The sequence below is a fragment of the Octopus sinensis genome, linkage group LG9 (assembly GCF_006345805.1).
Source record: "Octopus sinensis linkage group LG9, ASM634580v1, whole genome shotgun sequence".
NCBI lineage: Eukaryota > Metazoa > Mollusca > Cephalopoda > Octopoda > Octopodidae > Octopus > Octopus sinensis.
In genome coordinates this window covers 98,641,104-98,661,047 of record NC_043005.1, presented here as the reverse complement: position 1 = coordinate 98,661,047, position 19,944 = coordinate 98,641,104, and the positions used below count along the sequence as shown (strand labels likewise).

The 19,944-nt window shown below is 34.8% G+C and overlaps 1 protein-coding gene across 2 annotated transcripts in view; it reads right to left on the bottom strand.

The window, feature by feature from the left end:
• Window positions 1–19,944, bottom strand: part of LOC115215369 (guanine nucleotide exchange factor subunit RIC1) — a 341,602-nt gene that overhangs the window by 278,169 nt on the left and 43,489 nt on the right. The window contains exons 2-5 of one of the 2 annotated variants that reach the window (XM_029784517.2): window positions 14,656–14,763; window positions 13,460–13,548; window positions 7,375–7,482; window positions 3,802–3,977 (exon numbers count right to left, since the gene is read on the bottom strand). In XM_029784517.2, coding sequence (XP_029640377.1) covers window positions 3,802–3,977; window positions 7,375–7,482; window positions 13,460–13,548; window positions 14,656–14,763 — 481 coding nt within the window. The remainder of the gene's footprint in view (window positions 1–3,801; window positions 3,978–7,374; window positions 7,483–13,459; window positions 13,549–14,655; window positions 14,764–19,944) is intronic. The other variant, XM_029784518.2, reaches the window with a different exon arrangement.

Genomic DNA, 19,944 nt, shown 5'->3' with positions numbered 1-19,944 from the left:
GAATTCTGCAAAGATGTATAAATATCTAATAAGACATCACTTGGTCAACATCCAATCATATAATGTTGTTAGCAATTTGCTATTTTTGATCAGTTTCGTTTATAACATCAGTTTGTATAGTCAGAAAAAATTACGCTGCCTCAACACAGACAATGTTTCAGTATTTTTTACTTTTATCTTTTGCTTATTTCAGTCATTAGACTGCAACCATGCCAGGACACCACCTTGAAGGGTTTTTTCAGTTGAACAACTCAATCTGTGTGTGTGTGTCCTCCCAACATCACTTGACAACCGATGCTGGTGCGTTTACGTCCCCGTAATTTAGTGGTTCGGCAAAAGAGACCGATAGAATAAGTACTAGGCTTACAAAGAATAAGTCCTGGGGTTGATTTGTTTGACTAAAAGTGATGCTCCAGCATGGCCACAGTCAAATGACTGAAACAAGTAAAAGAGTAAAACAACATTGTAACACCTATTTCAAAAGGTACCTCTCATCGCCACATCTGTACAAAAGAGGATAAGCAGGACTGAAAAGCCACACCTAAGCTGCTCGAGTTTTAAGAGAACAATTAAGCCATATGGCATTATGCAAAATTGAGTTGCAACTATCAGGTATTTCAATACTGGAATGCCCTTCATCTTTTCAGGGTTCATAAAATAAGTAGCAGTTGAAATCCGGGGGTTGATGTATTTGATTTACCCCCTCCCCTGAAATTGGTGGCTGTGTGGCAAAATTTGAAATTGATATTGTAAAACCTCACAGTGGATTAATAACAATTAACCCTTTAGTGTTTAAATTACTTTGTCAAATGTAATGCTTATTTATTCACATTGTTTTGAATTAATTATGCCTTGTCTCATAGCTTCAAGATTTTGATGATGTGATTATTTATCTTTAGAATGACATTATAGGGTAGGTGTGAGAGGCTGAATCTCATAAGTTTGAACATAAAACAAGGATAATATTCTGGCTAGATATGGCCAGTTTAAACACTAGAAGGGTTAAAATACATTCCCTCCATATTAATAATGTGTGAGGTTAAAAGAAAAGGGAAGGAGTCTCCTGACACACTGTTTCACAGTTTATTGACAATCCATGGAGAAGACATACCTGGTTTCCTTCTGCAATGAATAGCATAGATCAGTTGCTCATAAAGCAGTCATGAATAAGGCTAGTACATTAGTGGATAGCCCAATTTGAATATTTGTGCTTTTGATGGCTTGTCATGAAGCAGACAATGTTTCTTTGTATACAATACAATGTAAATAAGAAATAGAGAAATAAAGTTCATTATTATAAAGTCCCACTATATATATATACATATATATATAGCTGTAAAAATCCTGCCAAAGTAGCCACAGAAGTCTGGTGCAGGCCTCGGCTCGGCTGCCCCTTGTGAAACTGTCCCACCCATGCTAGCATGGAAGGTAGACATTAAACAATGATATATATATATATATTTATATATATATATATATATATATATATACACACACAAGGAGGTGCTGAAAAGTTCTTGGCTTTAAGGGTATCGTGAAAGGCCTGGTTGGAGGCCCAATCTTCCAAGTTTTTTTTATGGGCTTAGAAAAACTGAAGGACCATTGAAATAAGTGTGTGAATCTGAGAGGGGAATATGTTGAATAAAATCATGATTCACTGATTCCCTCTGTATTTTCTTTTACCCACAGCCAGCACCTTTCGGCACCATGTGCACATACGTATATTTAAGTTGCAATATATGGATTCAAGTAATCTGGTAGTACTCATAAAAAAGCTCCTTAATGTATCATACAACAAAATATATATATATATAATATAACACAATACAAGAGAAAACGATAAGGAGTGTATAAAGCCACAAATGACAGAGAAATTGTTTGATGAAATTTCATCAACCATTTCTCTAAATGACTGTCTGTGTGTGAGAAAGAGAGAGAGAGGATACATGATTACCATCTGGATAGTTAAGTTATACAAGAAAAGTCATACCCAATGACTGGTGTAGTAGTACCATCATTAACTGCTACTAAAGCAAAGGAGATGCCTTAGAAGGAAGAAGTTTTAGGGAAATCAAACAACTGGAACAGGTTATGAAGGTTACAGGGAGAGTCAGAGCACAATTGATTCATGAGAGTACACCTAGATGAGATGCAGTTTGGTTTCGTGTCCACTACCTATCATCTCTCTCTCTCTCTAACCACAGATCTTCCTTGGTACCATTTATTTCATACAACTCAGAACCATTTCACTTGTTATCCATCCGTTATCCATTAATGCTGTTCTCTGTACACACACACACACACTCCCCACTTCACCCTGATCTCCGCCATCCCTACCCCACCCCCACTGAACCACCATATTACCTCGCCTCCTCCTCCACCACCATACATCTCTCACTCCATGAACTATGCCAGCCTCTCCATCCACCCCAACTCCTGCATTCTATCCAACCACATGTCATTTTACCCTGGCTACTACATCATCATTACTATTCTGCTGCTCTCCTCCCTTTCTTTTCTACACTGTCAGCCATTTTCTACTCACCCCTACCTCCCTAACTTATGCATCACTGCTCACTCCCCCCCCCATCTCTTACTAACCCTTCAACTCTACTCAATCTTTACAGTTGTCACCTCCCTCCACTCCCCTTATTCCCTTTCTCTCACTTCCTCATATAATCCTGCAATCTCCATCCACCCACACTCTTGGTTCTTCTGTTCCCATTCGTTTCAACTCACCTTGTACCTTAAGGGTCCAGCAAGATACCTCATCACTACTGTTTTTATCTCTTTCCAGATCCACCTAAGCACCCTTACCTCTCTTCTAAAAATCTAACTTGTCAAGTAGCTCAAGTGGCTCCTCTGCAGCAAAAAGAAATTTTCTGTTCTAGGCCCTTCTTATACTCAAATGCATCATCTCCTGACATAAAGTTGCTTCCCTCAGGGTTTGTAACCTTGCAGATAACATGGCAACCTTATGAATACTGGTAATAAGAAAAAAAAACACACACAGCAAATGTTGTAAAGTGGTTGGCATTAGGAAGGGCATTGAACCATATAAACCATACCAAAGCTTTCATGGGGTATGACGCAGTCCTTGGATCCATCAGATCCTGTTAAACTGTCAAACCCATGCCAACATGATATATATACATACACACACACACATCACTTAGTAACTATAAGACCAGTAGAATACACAAAGTGATACCAAGTCACAGTCATACACACACTTGAAGTGGATGGTATCTCTAAAGCAGAGGTAGATAAGTACATTGTCACAATGCAAGCATAAATATATCCTAAGGCAATACACCACATTTATCATTTCAGCAATCTTAGCGTCACGTATAACTGCACCAGCTTTGTCCAAAACTACTTCTAAGTTATGAAGTCAAGTGCATATGAGGTCGTATACTTGATTGCCCTTTTCCAGTCATTCATTGCATAGCTCTACATAGGTTTGATACAAATAAAAAAAACTTCAGATCATGTTTGAACAAGTTATACAAATAGATAAAAGAACATAAGAGAACATATGTGCATGAATCTGACGATAATTCTGTAATGTGCCAATCTAAATATAATGTCGATGGAAAGGGTAAAGGCCAAATGACTAGCCTGATCAGGGCATAGTACTGTAATAACTCAATTAAAAAAATTCACTTGAAGAGAAAATATTTCAAAGAATTTCAGTAAAAGAGTTGGATATAAAACTGAATTTAATAGCAGTGACAAAAGTGAGAGATTAGCAATGAGAGAAAGAGTAACATGGCACCAGTTAATATATTCGACACTCACAGTTTGCGTTAGACCTAGCAGCCATCTCACCTCGGCAATGTTGGAGATCTGTAGACATGGATATGGAAGGGATGTTAATTTTGTCAACATACTCAAGAGACCTGTCTTTCCAGGGTATTCGTTGTAAATAACCATCAACAGTGGAGAAAATGAGATGATCTTGGTTACTTTGTAAGCTGGTAAAATAAAAGAAAACAAATGGGAAATTGAAAGAAAATAAATTGAGAATGGACACGTCATTGTTTTTATGATATTGTTATGTTGCAATGAAGCAAATCAATAAAGCACTGGCACTCTGTCAGTTATGATGACGAGGGTTCCAGCTGATCCAGTCAACAGAACAGCTAGCTTGTGACATTAATGTGCAATTGGCTGAGCCCTCCACAAACATGTGTACCCTTAACGTAATTCTCAGAAAAATTTAGCGGGACACAGAATGTGACAAGGCTGGCCCTTTTGAAATGCGGGTACTACTCATTTTTACTAGCAGAGTGGACTGGAGCAACATGAAATAAAATGTCTTGCTCAAGGACACAATGCATCACCAGGAATTGAACTCATGACCTTACAATCGTAAACTGAATACCCTAACCACTAAGCCACGTGCCTTCACAGTAAAGCACTAGTCTAATCTTATATTCTGAGCTAAAATTCCACAAAGATCAGCTGTATTCTTTTATAAGTTGACTATATTTCACTGTATAGCATTTCTTTCCTTGTTTCAATGTCAGAATTAGTAGAGCTTCAGACAAAAGCCTTGTAGTATTTAGTTACATCCCACTACATTCCAATTTTAAATGCCACCAAGATAGATTTTTGCCTTTGATCCATTCACAATTGACAAAATAGGAAACTGAGTGTTGTTGTCAATTTAATCAACAATACTGTCCCCTAAAATTCAAGTCAGAGGACTTATATGAGAAAACATTATCCTTAAAAAAAGACTGATACTTTACCATCCTCCCACAAAAGGTTTCCTATATTATCAAGGATACAGTTCTAGCTGAACATGTTTTTATTTGCAATTTCATGGAACTTTATAGAAACAAATTTTTTTCAGTTCGCAGACGTGGGAAATAAGCGGAAATTTCCCTTTGATTTTACATTGAGATTCGTGCTTATATATTCCAAGAACTATTTAATTCCACAGACATTATTATATCCTTATCCATTGCTTTTTATTGTTTATATGTCCAGGATTTTGTATTCAGACAGTTTTCAGTAGTTTTTAATTTTTACTGAGATGATTTTATTGATCAGATAGAATTGAAAAATCAATGTAGAAAACTTGAACATGTCTTTTAATGACAGCATCAATATAGTTACATCTATGTAAGAACAGCTACAATCTGAATCTTAATTCAAATTCCTAGAAGAAACTTTTGGAAATACATGAATATCAAAAATTCTTATTTCACCTTATCTAAGATATTTCAACCTTTATGCCTCAAGTGTGATCATTGCCAGAGCAGCTAACCGGCTTCCATGCCAGTGGCATGTAAAAAGCACCAATCAAGCATGATCATTACCAGCGTCGCCTTACTGGCAAGTGAAAAAACATTCGAGCGAGGTCGTTGCCAGTGCCGCTGGACTGGCTCCTGTGCAGGTGGCATATAAAAAACACCATTTGAGCGTGGTCATTGCCAGTACTGCTTGACTGGCCCTCGTGCTAATGGCACATAAAAACACCCACTACACTCTCAGAGTGGTTGGCATTAGGAAGAGCATCCAGCTGTAGAAACTCTGCCAGATCAGATTGGAGTCTGGTGCAGCCATCTGGTTCGCCAGTCCTCAGTCAATACGTCCAACCCATGCTAGCATGGAGAGCAGATGTTAAAGGATGATGATGATGATAGAAATTAATATTTTTTACTGCTATTATTATTATTATTATTGTTATTATTATTATTATTATCATTATTAAAACGTAAGTGGTGAGCTGACAGAATCACTAACATACCAAGCAAAATGCTTAGTGGCATTTCATCCATCTTTTTATTCTGAGTTCAAATTCCACAAAGATCAATTTTGCCTTTCATCCTTTCAAGGTTGATAAAATAGGTACCAGTTGAATGCTGGGGTCAAAGTAATCGACTTGCCCACTCTCCTGAAATTACTGGCCTTGTACCGAAATTTAAAGTTTGTTTTTTTATTATCATTATAGCTGGGCGAGCTAGCAGAATCGTTAGCATGCCGGGCAAAATGCTTAGTGGCATTTTGTCTGCCTTCACGTTCTGAGTTCAAATTCCACCGAGATCGACTTTGCCTTTCATCCTTTTGGGGTTGATTAAATAAGTACCAGTTATGCACTGGGGCCGATGTACTCAACTTAATCTTTTTGTTTATCCTTGTTTGTCCCCTCTATGTTTAGCCCCCTGTGGGCAATAAAGAAATAAATATCAATAAATAACGTAAAGTATACTTAATATGGCCAACCACTAGGGGTGGGGGGTGTTACTATAGCTTTTTAGCCCCAGGAGATCATCGTCTCCAGCTGGCTTTAGACACAATCCTGTGCCCTTTAATGATATTCGCAAAGGGAGGTCATCCCCTCTCGAAAAACCCAAGTGATACGCATGGACTGCAGTTTCGAGATTATTGTCTCTTGTCAACACACGCTAATCACGGGTTTTCGTTTGCGAATATCTATTTAATGTTTTTCCCAGTAACCACTGTCACTGATTTCGAAAAACGGTCTGAAAGCAATAATAAATCTCTGAGCGAGATGTAAACAGTAAGCGCTCGACAACGTAAAGTATACTAGCCATCTTAATATGGCTAACCACTAGGAGTGGGGGGGTGTTACTGTAGCTTTTTAGCCCCAGGAGATCATCGTCTCCAGCTGGCTTTAGACACAATCCTGTACCCTTTAATGAAGAGACAATAATCTCGAAACTGCAGTCCATGCGTATCACTTGGGTTTTTCGAGAGGGGATGACCTCCCTTTGCGAATATCATTAAAGGGCACAGGATTGTGTCTAAAGCCAGCTGGAGACGATGATCTCCTGGGGCTAAAAAGCTACAGTAACACCCCCCACCCCTAGTGGTTAGCCATATTAAGATGGCTAGTATACTTTACGTTGTCGAGCGCTTACTGTTTACATCTCGCTCAGAGATTTATTATTGCTATCAATAAATAGTTTGAAGTAAAGATAAATGGGTAGACTATGTTTCCAAAGTTTACAATAGGTCTTTTAACTATATCCTTAATATCTCAATTATCTTCTTCATCATCCTTATTATTATTAGAGATGTAAGTTGGCATAAACAGTAGAGCATCAGACCAAATGTTTTACAATATTAAATTACAACCTATGTTTTAAGATCAAATCCATCTCTAGTAGACTTTGCCTTCAATAATATAATTACTCAATATATAAATAAATATGCAATATATTCGATATATATAATATAAATCAATAATACAAGTCCTGGTAATAAATGGATGTTGATTCAATTAAATAAACACCTTCTTCAACAAAACCTCATTTAATCAGAAAACATTTTCTTAAGATAATTATTAGTTCAATGCCAAGGATGACTTTGAGAGAGAATATAAGAGAAGGTAGTTACCATGTTATGTATGAGGAACATTGTAGTGTTGAGAGTAGAGAAAGTTCAATGGCAGGAACACTGTCAGCCTCCAGAAGTCCATTGACATCTTGCTTTGGTACACAAAGTCTACATATAACAAATAAACAACAAAGGAAAATGATGAAAGACATTGATGCATTATTGGTACGTTTTCATACATTTCAATTTTAATTTTTCATTACTCACACCCATATTTACTTGAAATCATTGTTACTGATTGGCTTATCATTAACTTCTATATGAACTGTTTTAAACTGCTCTGAGTTTCTGCAACGGCTTTTATTCCTGTATTGAATATTTCATACATGATATCCTATCTCACACAGTATGTGTTCAACCAATGTTAACCTAGACATTTCCCCTTTCAATAGAGTATTTTTGTTTTAAAAATACATTCTATTCTGATTTTTTGAGCATTTTAACTAACAAAATTTTGATATTACATATTCTATTATAATACCTGCAGAGGAAAAGAAGATCATTTGATTATTGAGTCATTTTTGATACTCCTCCTCATTTTGCCGCCATAGATTTTAAGATTCATGTCCATACAGATAACTGATTAAATGCCTGAACTAAAAAAAACTGGTGGGACGTCTACAAGAAGGAATTAGTGTTTAAAGAAAAATTTCCACAATCTACAATATATTCCTGAGAAACAATTATCCAGCCTGTCATATAAGACCTGTAACGAGTTTTAAGGATAGACTAGAAATTAAAGCACTTGTAATTTTGTGATTGCCTTAATGCAAGGATCTAATTGAAAAAAATATATAAATCTCTCTATATATAAAGCTGAAGTTGTCTGTGTATGGCAGGTTTGGTAGCCTTCAACTAACACTATCTCCTCCGAGACCCTGCAGCACAAGTTGACCAAAATTGAGAGTATGATAGAAGAAGGCTTGCTCTTCATTTCGTAGTAGATAAAATTCAAATCGGACCATGTTAAGGCTAAAATTTATTTACATCAAAAAGGTGCTTTTTTTTCTATGAAAATCCCTATTTTTTACAATTTTTTGACTGCTGTGTCGCCATTTTTCAGTGTATTTCAACCAGAAAAATATTCACTTAACAAGCTACATAATGCAAAATTTTTACTTTTCAAAAATTCCAATTCTTAAGGGTCGAAACAAACCCGAGCAACGCCGGGCGATACTGCTAGTAATTTTTAAAGCACAAAGTAAAACTGAAAACTGTATCTATGATATCCATACATTTTCAGAAGGTCTTACAGAAGGAAATTCTCTCAGTTACATAGAACATTAAAAAAATTAATGAGAGAGGAAATATTAACATTAAGAATAGCCGAGCACAGAAGGTATGAAAAAAGAAATCATGTACGAAATGTTCATTATAGACAAACAAATACGACAAATACAGTGGAAACTCAGAAAAATCAAAGATGCAGTACATAGCATTTAGTGATAATATCTAGATATAATGATAACTCATTTAGTAAGAAAAGCATTGATTTGGGGGTAAATATAGCTGCAATTAATAAAGCAATAAACATGAATAACATATTTGCAAAAAAAAGTGTTTTCTGATATTTTATTACTCAGTTAATTTGAGGCTAGAAAATCAAAACATGAAAAAGAAATTTTTTAATTAAAATTTTTTTGCAGCCTACTTTAACTAACAAAATATTATAATACATGCAGAGGAAAAGAAGATCATTTGATTATTGAGTCATTTTTGATACTCCTCCTCATTTTGCCGCCATAGATTTTAAGATTCATGTCCATACAAATAATTGATTAAATGCCTGTAACAAATATCACATGGTGATGTTTGTTACTCAAAATATCTTACTCTTATTTTGTATTCATAGCAAAAGGTAACTGAAATTTATTAGAAAACTACAGACACCATACTTATGCAGCAATTTTGGACCAAGTGTTCAGAACTTAAATATTGTACTCTCTGGCGTTCAGTACTAAGACTATTAGAAAATGTATCCCTACTTCTAAACATGGAATACTTAGAAAAAAAAGTATCCAACTTAATTTTAACAGGAATAAAAGCACACGATAAACAAAAGGAGAGAAGGGTAACTGATTCAAAGAAAAATAGGTTTAATTGTTGTTTTTTTTAACTGAACCAAATGTCTGCATAGGAAACAAAGATAAAATTAATCTGTTTCTACTGTACAGGTCAGAGTGACCAGGCTCTCTCAAGCAAAGGAGGAGAATCTTGCAGCTAAAACTCCAGAGCAAAGAGACAGTACACAGACAATTCTCTCAAGTAAAGTAAATTCATCTTACAATTAAGACCTTAGAGAAAAGAAAAGTAAAATTTGAAAACTTAGGACATTTACAACTAAGTTAGAACCAAGCCAAACATCAAGGTTTACACAGCCAGGTCAAAATCTTATGAGACATACCACTAAAAAAGTGAAATAAAGAAAAAGAACAGAGCAACCATTCAAGGAAAAAGAATAAAACTATTAAAGAACATTCAAAGAATGTACTCTGTGCTATGCCAACATAAAGCAGGGAGCCTCTTTGCTTCTGTCGGACCTTATTGCAAAGCATATCAATGGCTTACTGAACCAAAATCTCTGGGCTGCCTTGAGAGAAAGGTTAATCTTACTTCACTGCCAAAAATAGTTAAATATTTTTGATAATATTTAAATAGGAAAGAGGTTTATGAATATTTCTACAACAAAGTGTTGCAAAGTAATCAGAACTCCAGGAATTAGTCCCACATTCAATGCCCTGGGGAATATCTGTCACATGATCAGATCACTACTTATAAGAGACAGTTCACCAGTGTTTGTTCAATTATTTCTATGATATAGAACATGAGCTTTTGAATCGTTTGTACCATGCAAACTTTAATGCTAACACCTTGCAAGACCAGCAAGAAGACTTACATGCAAATTTTCCGACAGGTCTACCATTTTGTAAGACTTGCATCATATATATCATAACATACAAAGAAGGTGATATGACAGAATCATGAGTGCATCACATAAACTGTTTAGTAGCATTTCTATCAGCTTTTTATGATCTGGGCTCAAATACTGCTATGGTCAACTAACTTCACCTTCCACCGTTTCAGGATCAATAAAATAAGTTCCATTTAAGTGCTATGGTCAATTAAATCAATAGACCCTTCCCACTAAAATTACCAGCCTTGAGCCAAAATTTAAATCAGTTATTATAACATATATACATAAAGAACATCAAAGGTATATATATGTATATAACATATACAGTGAGGGGAAATAAATACTCGTACATGTCAAAATTCTTTATATATCTAATTTCTAATGAACATAAATGGGATATACCAATACTATATTTGCATACACATGCATAAACTAAGAATATGCAAAAGAAACTGATAAATTATAGTTACTAAGGAATTTATATACAATTATAAATATATAGGGGTGAAAAAAGTATTCGTACAGACCATAAATAACTGATAATTCTGATTTAATACTTCGTAGCATAACCATTATTCAGTTCCACTTCAACCAATCTCTTCTTGTAGTTCTTAATCAATAACTTGCATGTTTCTTTAGGAATTTTTTCCCAGTCTTCTTGACAAATTTTCTTCAAATCAGGAATGCACGTTGGGGCTCTTGAATGAATTTTAATTTTCAAATAACGCCACAAATTTTCAATGGGGTTCAAGTCAGGTGACTCGCTTGGCCATTCTAATAATTTTATATTGTGATTGACACTCCATTTTTTGGTAGACTTCGCCATGTGCTAAGGGTCGTTATCCTGTTGTAAAACCCACCCTTCACAAAGCTGGAGCTTTTTTACAGAGTCCCATAAATTATTGTTCAAAATATTTTGGTACATCTCTGCATTCATTCTACCAACTATCACATGTAAATTGCCAGTACCATTTGCAGAGAAACACCCCCACACCATGATGTTGCCACCTCCAAACTTTATGGTAGGAATTGTGTTTTTCGGCAAATAGGCAGTACCATCTTTTCTCTAAACATGGCTACGTGAATTTCTTCCAAACAATTCAATTTTCGACTCGTCTGTACATAAAGCAATAAACATGTATCAGGTTTATCTTTATGTTCATAAACAAATTTTAAACGGGCATCTCTGTGCCTTTTAGTCAACAGCGGAGTTTTTCTAGGAGAGAGTGACTTCAGTTCATTTCTATGAAGTTCATTGCTGATTGTTCATAGTGTAACACTAGTCCCTAAAGCTAACAAATCTTCTTGCAACTCCTTTCTAGTGATCATTGTGTTTTTTTTTCGATTCTTCACTTCATTTTTCTTAAAGATCTAGGGGAAATCTTGCGTGGTGCACTGGATCTTATTCTGTTTTCAACAGTTCCTGATTTTTTATATCTTTGAATAAATGAAGATATGGTAGAAAATGGAATACAAAGGATCTCTGATATTTTCCTGCAACTTTTACCTGCTTTCCACTGTTCAATAATTAAGTTTTTCACTGTATTTGTGAGTTCTTTACTTTTCCCCATTATTATGATACTACTTTATGTTGTCTCAGTGCTGAATGAAGAAGCTAGCATTTTAACACTTAAAAATGACAACTGATAAGATTATTGGAACAAACAAGAAAGTTCTATTAAAAAAAAATTATTTTAACAGTATTTTGTGGCTTAGAAAATCATAAATTTATTCTGTATGAATACTTTTTTCACTCCTAAATATTTATGATTGTATATAAATTCCTTAGTTATTATAATTTATTAGTTTCTTTTGCATATTCTTAGTTTATGCATCTGTATGCAAGTATAGTATTGGTATATCCAATTTATGTTCATTAGAAATTAAATAAAGAAAGAATTTTGACGTGTACGAATATTTATTTCCCCCCACTGTATACATAAAGACTACATCATTTTGAGCTTATTACTTCAGAATGATCCAACAACACAACACTGGCTCAACATCCTAAGAATTCAAAACACTGATGGAATTGAATGTCCAACATCCTAAGAAGCATGCTGGAATTCAGTCTTCATTGTCATTCAACAGACCAAATTATGGAAAAGGCTTTATCAATTTGATTTGGTCCTCAGTGAGACATCTGTACTTTTTTATTTTACTGCATGCTAAATGACTCTTTTACTTTTTGCGAAAAATGAAAGTATCTTGCAGAAAATATGGTATAATAAAATAACTATGCATGAGCGTGGCCATTGCCAGTACCACCTGACTGGCCCTCATGCTGGTGGCACGTAAAAGCACCCACTGCACTCTTGGAGTGGTTGGCATTAGGAAGGGCATCCACTGTAGAAATTCTTCCAGATCAGATTAGAGCCTAGTGCAGCCATCTGACTCGCCAGTCCTCAGTCAAACTGTTCAACCCATGCGAGCACGGAAAGCAGACGTTAAACGATGATGATGATTGTTCTTCTGAAGGTCCAAGAAAGACTCAAATATATTGGCTTAAAACTTGAAACTAATACAGCAAACTGACCTGGTGAAATAAGAATGGAACATAAGCATGTCTTTGAATGCCCTTTAAGGACTTGCAAGATGTAAGGCTGTAACAAGCCATTTTTTGATCTAACAGTACTCTGTCTGGTGATTTGAAGCAAATTCTTCCGGTTGTTTGTTTTCATGAAAGACAAATTCATGAGTCAACATTCAAGAGATGTTGTCTCTGGGATCATGTGGAAACTATGGAGCTGACAGCTAATCGTTAATTGATTCTGTGAATTACTGAACTACAAAGGAATTTTTTGATAAGGACCAGATAGTGAACATACTAATATTGACATACTATTCAATCCTGAAAGACTTTACTATAATTTCCAGGACAAAGATGAAGGAAGGAGTTGAGAACACATCTTTGACTTAGACTCCCAAAACACATTAAATTGTTTCTTGAGTTGCTTGTCAATCCTGAACCTACACATTTTGAACATTTGAGGTGTCAAAAAAGTCAATCATTTAATGTTACCATGGTCTTAGAAACTATCCAGTTTTATTTTCTGTTTTGTCCCACACACACACACACTGCTATTTAGCTTAATAAAGTTTCAAAATTTAATTACAGGGTAAGCAGCAATAGAGAAAAACATTATTAAGAAATATGAATGATGTTCTTACTTTTTTTCATGTTGGACATAAAGACAATGATGATTTGGAATGGATCTATCAAGATCAACCTTGAAAAAGAGTACATAGTTCTTGCTTGTCTGAAAAGAACAGAAGAGGGAAAAGTAATACAAAACAGCAATGCAAGTTATAAGAGTTGATTAAAAGTATGTGTAGCTAAATCTTGTTATTGCCATGGAAGTTTATGTGCCTAGAAGTAAATGACATATGAATATTGGGAAGTAAAATTAAGAGATTTATGATGAGAGACAAATATAGGAATATACAATATTAAGGGTTGCTTTTTAAATATAATGTTATGATAATCACAAGAAAGGAAACTGAGAAAACAAATGTAATAGGATTAAATAGTAATTATTGTAAAAATAGAACAGCTTTAGAAAGTAGTTTAGAAGTAAACAATGAAAAATAATTGAGAAGGAAATTTACTGGTACAATGGAACAGAAAAAACCATTATCTTTCCCAATAGCACAAAGGTCTCTGATCTATAACCAATCCTTGGCATAACTAACCTTGACAGCAAAACTACACTTGACCATATGTGACAGAGAGTAAAATGATATTTAATGAGCTGAATGGATCACTGTCAAACATTTAAAGAACAAACTTTTGATTGAAGTTACTCAATCATATAATTGACACCACACCCTACATTAAGCACTAGTTTACTATATATATATATATATATATATATATATATATATCATTGATCAACAAGCTATACAAAACACCTTGAGTATTAAATAGGTAACCTGAAAAGCACTAGTACAAATGAAATTATTTGGTACACAAGGGTAATATGTAACTATGTGATAGCATATTGGTATTTGAAAACAGAAAAAATACTACTGTATTAAAGACAACTGATAAATTACAAGCTAAAAAAAGCGAAGGATCTTTAGTATCAAGTGCTTTGACATAACAAGCAGGGAAAACATTTGTTTCAAATATGCAATACGTTAATACAGTGGTCAAATCTCTCAGTATCAGTGAAGAGCTTTTTGATACCAGGCTCTTCACTAGTTAATCTAGAAGCTAAATCTGATTTTAAAGAGCAGGTGAATCCACATTGTGGATGGGCATTACAAAATCTAAAATTTAAAACAGTAAACCAAACAGAAATGAAATAGCTACAACTAACACTACCAAATGAAACATGAACAACAACAAGTGAAATATAACTCACCGTGACGGCGATAAGTGATGCATCATCTTTCCATTTTGCTAAACAACAATCTCCAACTTCTTTGTGTTTGGATGTGGAAAGTTTAAAATTGACTATTTGAACGGATGGCTGCAAAACAAGAAAAGTTATTTATTGAGAAGAAACAGTTGCAAATAGCATAGGAAAGAAAAAAAATTATAAATTTTATATCCTTGTATTGGATATATAACGAAGCAAGGGGAAAGAAAGTATATACATAACACAATACTATTAATATTACACAAGACATAATGCTCTCTATCAATGGTTTACAGTGAACTGCTTACCAACCCAAAAACTGCCAATCCCTCACAGTTCTTTATTTTATAATAATGAGTTAGCCCACCTTTTAGTCACTTGGTGGCTAGTCAGAGTCCTTCCACAACATCTCCCCTTTTTAGAATCAGTCTTCCCAATCTTCTCTCCTTTTGAGAATTGAACTCTGCTCCGAGTTTTAATATCTCTTATGCCTATGGTTCAATTCAAATGTTTCCATTTTTTTCTGTTTTCTGGTGCTAGAAATGTGTAGTTCAAATTGTTTGGGTGTTGATACCTCAAACATGTCGTAAAATACTTCCATGGGGATTTCATTTCTCGTAATTATTTTTTCCGTGAATCTTTTTTTTAAGTTGGTTAATATGTCTTGTGTTCGACATTTTTTCCTTTTACCAGGAATATCTTTCTTCCAATTTATTTAATAATTACACCATTCTCCCAGCTTTCTTTACCACATCTATAGGTTTTTTAAAAAAATTTGTCACCTAACTTGAAGAGTTTTGAAGTATTTTTGTTGTTCACCCTTCTTTTTTTATTTTCACTAGGTATCAGCTTATCAAAGACAGATCTGACCTTTCTAGCAAACATCACTTCTGCAGGTGACATTCCCAATGTGTATTTAGATTAGATGTTACTCAGTACACTCTTAGAAATTGTTGGAATGCAAAATCATCCATAACTTCATTGTTCGCCTTTTTCAACACCCTCTTGAAAGTGTCAACAAAATACTTATTATGCATATTTGGAATATAATTTTGGTAATAATTTGCCAATCCTCAAAATGCTCATAAAGTCACTATATTTGTTGGAGGGGGCTTATTTTTAATTGCATCTGCCTTCAAGGGTCTGGTTGACATCCATTTCTGTCAATGATTTCTCCAAAATATGTTATTTTTGGTTAGAAAAATTCACACTTTTCTTCATTCAAAGTAAAGCTGTAATCCTTAATTTTTTGGAACACATATTTTACGTGCTCTATGTGTTGATCTCTGGATTCACTTTTAATGCGTATACTATCCAGATATGAAATTGTGAATTCACTATCTGCAAACATTGCATCCATGATCTGCTGAAACATTGCTGCTGCGACTTTTGAGCCAAATGGTAACCTGTGGTATTTATACAGTCCTTTATGTGTGTTAATTATTAGGCATTTAGAGCATTCTATTGTAATTTGTAGGTACGTGTTAGAGAGATCCAATTTAGAAAATATCTTGCCACCATTTGATTTTGCAAAAATATTCTCCCAAGTACATAGGTAGCAGATAGTGGCACATTTTAAGACATCCATTTAAACCAGTGGAAAAATCAGCACACACTCTGATTTTATTATTCTTATTCTTAACGTACACAGATGGTGATGTCCAATGACTATATTCCACTTTTTGGATAACTCCAATTTTTTCTAGTCTCTCTAAGTTTATCTGATCTAATTCTACAAATGGTACAGTTTGTTTTTGTTTAAATGTTGGTATGGTGTTTTCCTTTATTTGAAACCGTGCTTTCATTTTGGTACACAGACCTAATATATCAGACAGAACTTCAGGAAAAAAATTTTTTAATTATTTTTTCAATTAATCTGATGACTTATTTGTACTGGAGGAAAAACCCATTCACATTTTTACAGAAAAGATTTATGGGGAGGTCCCATAAGTTAAATAATTCCATCCAGTTAGTGCTGAACAAGTGTGTTGTATTATTTAACACAAAAACTTTGGCTTTTAAGATTTTTTCATGAAATTTAATGTTACATATGAATATGCCCTCAAAATTTCTTTTTAATCTAGGTCTCCTGATTTTTTCCATGTATCTGTGTTAATTATGAAGATATCACTGCCTGTATCCAATTGTGTTATAAATTTTTACATACACAAATTTCCTATTTCGTATTTTTTGTCACCAATAATCCATTTACACGATTTTTTCTGTTGAATGGTTTTTTTTTAGGTTCTGTCCTACAATGTGACTTTTATGGCCCATTTTACTACACTTGAAGCTTTTACATTTTTAAGCAAACTGTTATTTTTAAAACGTAGACCACCACACCCATAACATGGATTCAGTCTTGACATTTTTTCTTATCTGATGCCAGTTGACATGCTTGAACATGAAAGCAATCTTTATCTTCAATTTTATTTGATTCATGTCAGATTTATAATCCCCTGACATTCTTCTGCTACTGCCTGGAGAGTTAAATTTTGGTCCTGTTCTAATTTTGTTAATATCTGAGAACATATATCTGCATCTCTGTTTGCAGTAAGCCCATGAACAAAAATTAAACACTGGAACATATTGGGGGTCAATGCATTCAATTTGAGTTTCTCTCACTATCTGTTAACCACTCTGGCATAGGTGACAAAATCATCTCTTTAGACCAAATTTAAACATTGCCAGTGAGTATTGAAAAGGGAGCATTTTTCCCTGAACATTTTCAATAAAATATTGTTTCATCAAAACAAATCTCACCTGGTTTCTTTGGCAGAATATAATTACTATATTTTTCATGTTCGATAGGGGATAACTTTCTTAAAAGTAGTTGTAATTTTTTCATGCTGGACCAACTTTTACACGCTTTTTTGAAGATTTCTTCATATCTTCGAAAATATGCAGAGAAGGTAATGCCTTCTTCTGGGTTATATTTGAATTCGCCAATTGAGTTTGCTATGCTGTCTAGCGAGTACAAACCTGAGGTATTTTCAGACTTCCTCAACATTAATTCCAGCAACTGTTGGTTTTGTGGTTTTTGTTGTAGTTGCTACTGCTGCTGTTGCAACTGCACCACAGAGACCAATAAGTTCTCCATGTCAAATGATATTTTTCTTTGGTTTCCAAAACAAAATTTTAAACATCCAATGCAAGCTTCAAACATCTCATCGCCACTTTTATATCCTTGTATTGGATATATAACAAAGTGCGGCAGGAAAAAAGTACAGTGGTTGGACAAAATAATGGAAACACATAGCATCATAGTTTTGAAATATCTATAAAACCATCAAAAGCTTGTTTATTTTTGTTTTTTGATATATTATTAGTGTTGCTTAATATGTTTTGCTAAAATTGCTGTTTCTTTTCAGATATCATCAGAAAAAGGTAATTAAAATTCATTACAATGACAGATCTATCGGACTTTCAAAGAAGTCAAATTGTTGGTGCTTGTATGGCATAACGAAAACAGCTAAAATGTTTGGTGTATCAAGAAGTACTGTCTTGAAAGTAGTGAGAGCCTTTGAGAAAGAGGGAAAAAACCTCCTCCTGGAAACAAAACTCCGGAAGAAAACCAAAATTTTCAGACAGAGACCATTGGACTGTTATGTGAATTGTTAGAAAGGATCACAAAAGTACAGCTCTCAAAATTACTGCAGAGCTCAATGGCCACCTCAAGAACCCAGTTTCCACAAAAATTGTTTGCCAGAATCTGTACAAAGCCAGATTTCAGGGGAGGGCTGCAATCAGAAAACCACTACTTTCAAAAACAAATGTTGCAAAGCATTTAGAGTGGAGTAAAAACCTATAGAAATGGTCCCTAGAGCAGTGGAAGAATGGTAATTTCTCAGACGAGTCATTCTTCACCCTATTTCCAACCACCAGCCGGGTATACGTGTGGAGATGGCCAAAAGAAGCATTTGACCCAGACTGCCTTCTTCCAACTGTTAAACATGGAGGAGGATCTGTGATGATCTGGGGGGCCATATCTTGGAAATTCGCCAGCCCAATGGTTTCCCTTCATGGCAGGATTAATAGTCAAAACTATTTATGCATTTTATAAAATCAAATTCATCTTATTGTTGCGGAACTGATTCTGGAGGGAAATGCAATTTTTCAGGATGAAAATGCACTAATTGACACAGCTAAAGTTCTTACTGAATGGCACAAGGGACATTCTAGTGAAGTTGAACATCTTATCTGGCCACCACAGTTCCCAGATCTCAATATTATTGAACATTTATGGTGCATTTTAGAAAAACAAGTAAGGAGTTGATCTCCTCCACCATCATCACTACAAAAACTGGAGACTGTTTTAGCTGAAGAATGGACAAAAATTCCATTGGAAACAATTCAAACTTTGTACAAGTCCATACCTCATAGAATTCAAGCTGTAATTACTGCCAAAGGCAGTCCTACCCCATATTAAAATAAATTTATTTGAAATTTTAAGGAGTTTCCATTATTTTGTCCAACCCTTGTATATACATGACGCTACTATTAACATTACACAAGACTCAATGCTCTCAGCTTACAGTGAACTGCTTACCAACCTGAACGGCCAATCGCCCACAGTTTTTTAATAATAATAAGTCAGTTCACCTTTTAATCACTTGGTGGGTGGTCAGAATCCCTTCACAACAACAACAATGGTTTAGAGTAGTGGTGTCAAGACCTAGGAAATATATGTTACTGAACAGGAATGTTAACTCTAGCTCATACTTAACAGTGTCATATATTTTATCCATGTCCATAAGTCCAAGATGAGCACTTAAGATAATTTTTCAGAAGAAATTTCATCTTTGAAGATGAAAAAGATTTAAAATTTACATCTAGTGTATCCATGGCCTGGTGGATAAGAGCATAATACCCTTAGTTTTTGAAATTTAGGAATATAGGTTCAAAGTTCAAATCTGATCTGATACTGTGTGTGTGTGGGGGGAGGGGAAGACGTGGCTCAATGGTTAGGGTATTCTGCTCACAATCATAATGTCATGAGTTCAATTACCAGCGATGCGTTGTGTCCTTGAGCAAGACACTTTATTTCATGATGCTCCAGTTCACTCAGCTGGCAAAAATTTGTAGTACCTGTCACAATCTGTGTCATGCCGAATCTCCCTGGGAACTACATTAAGGGTACACACATCTGTGGGATGCTCAGACACATGCATATTACTTTTATGAGCAGACTATTCAGTTGATTGGATCAACTGGAACAATAGTGTGTGTGTGTGTGTGTGTGTGTGTGTGTCTGTAATTCTTTCTGTTGAAGAGCATAGGCTCAAAATGTAA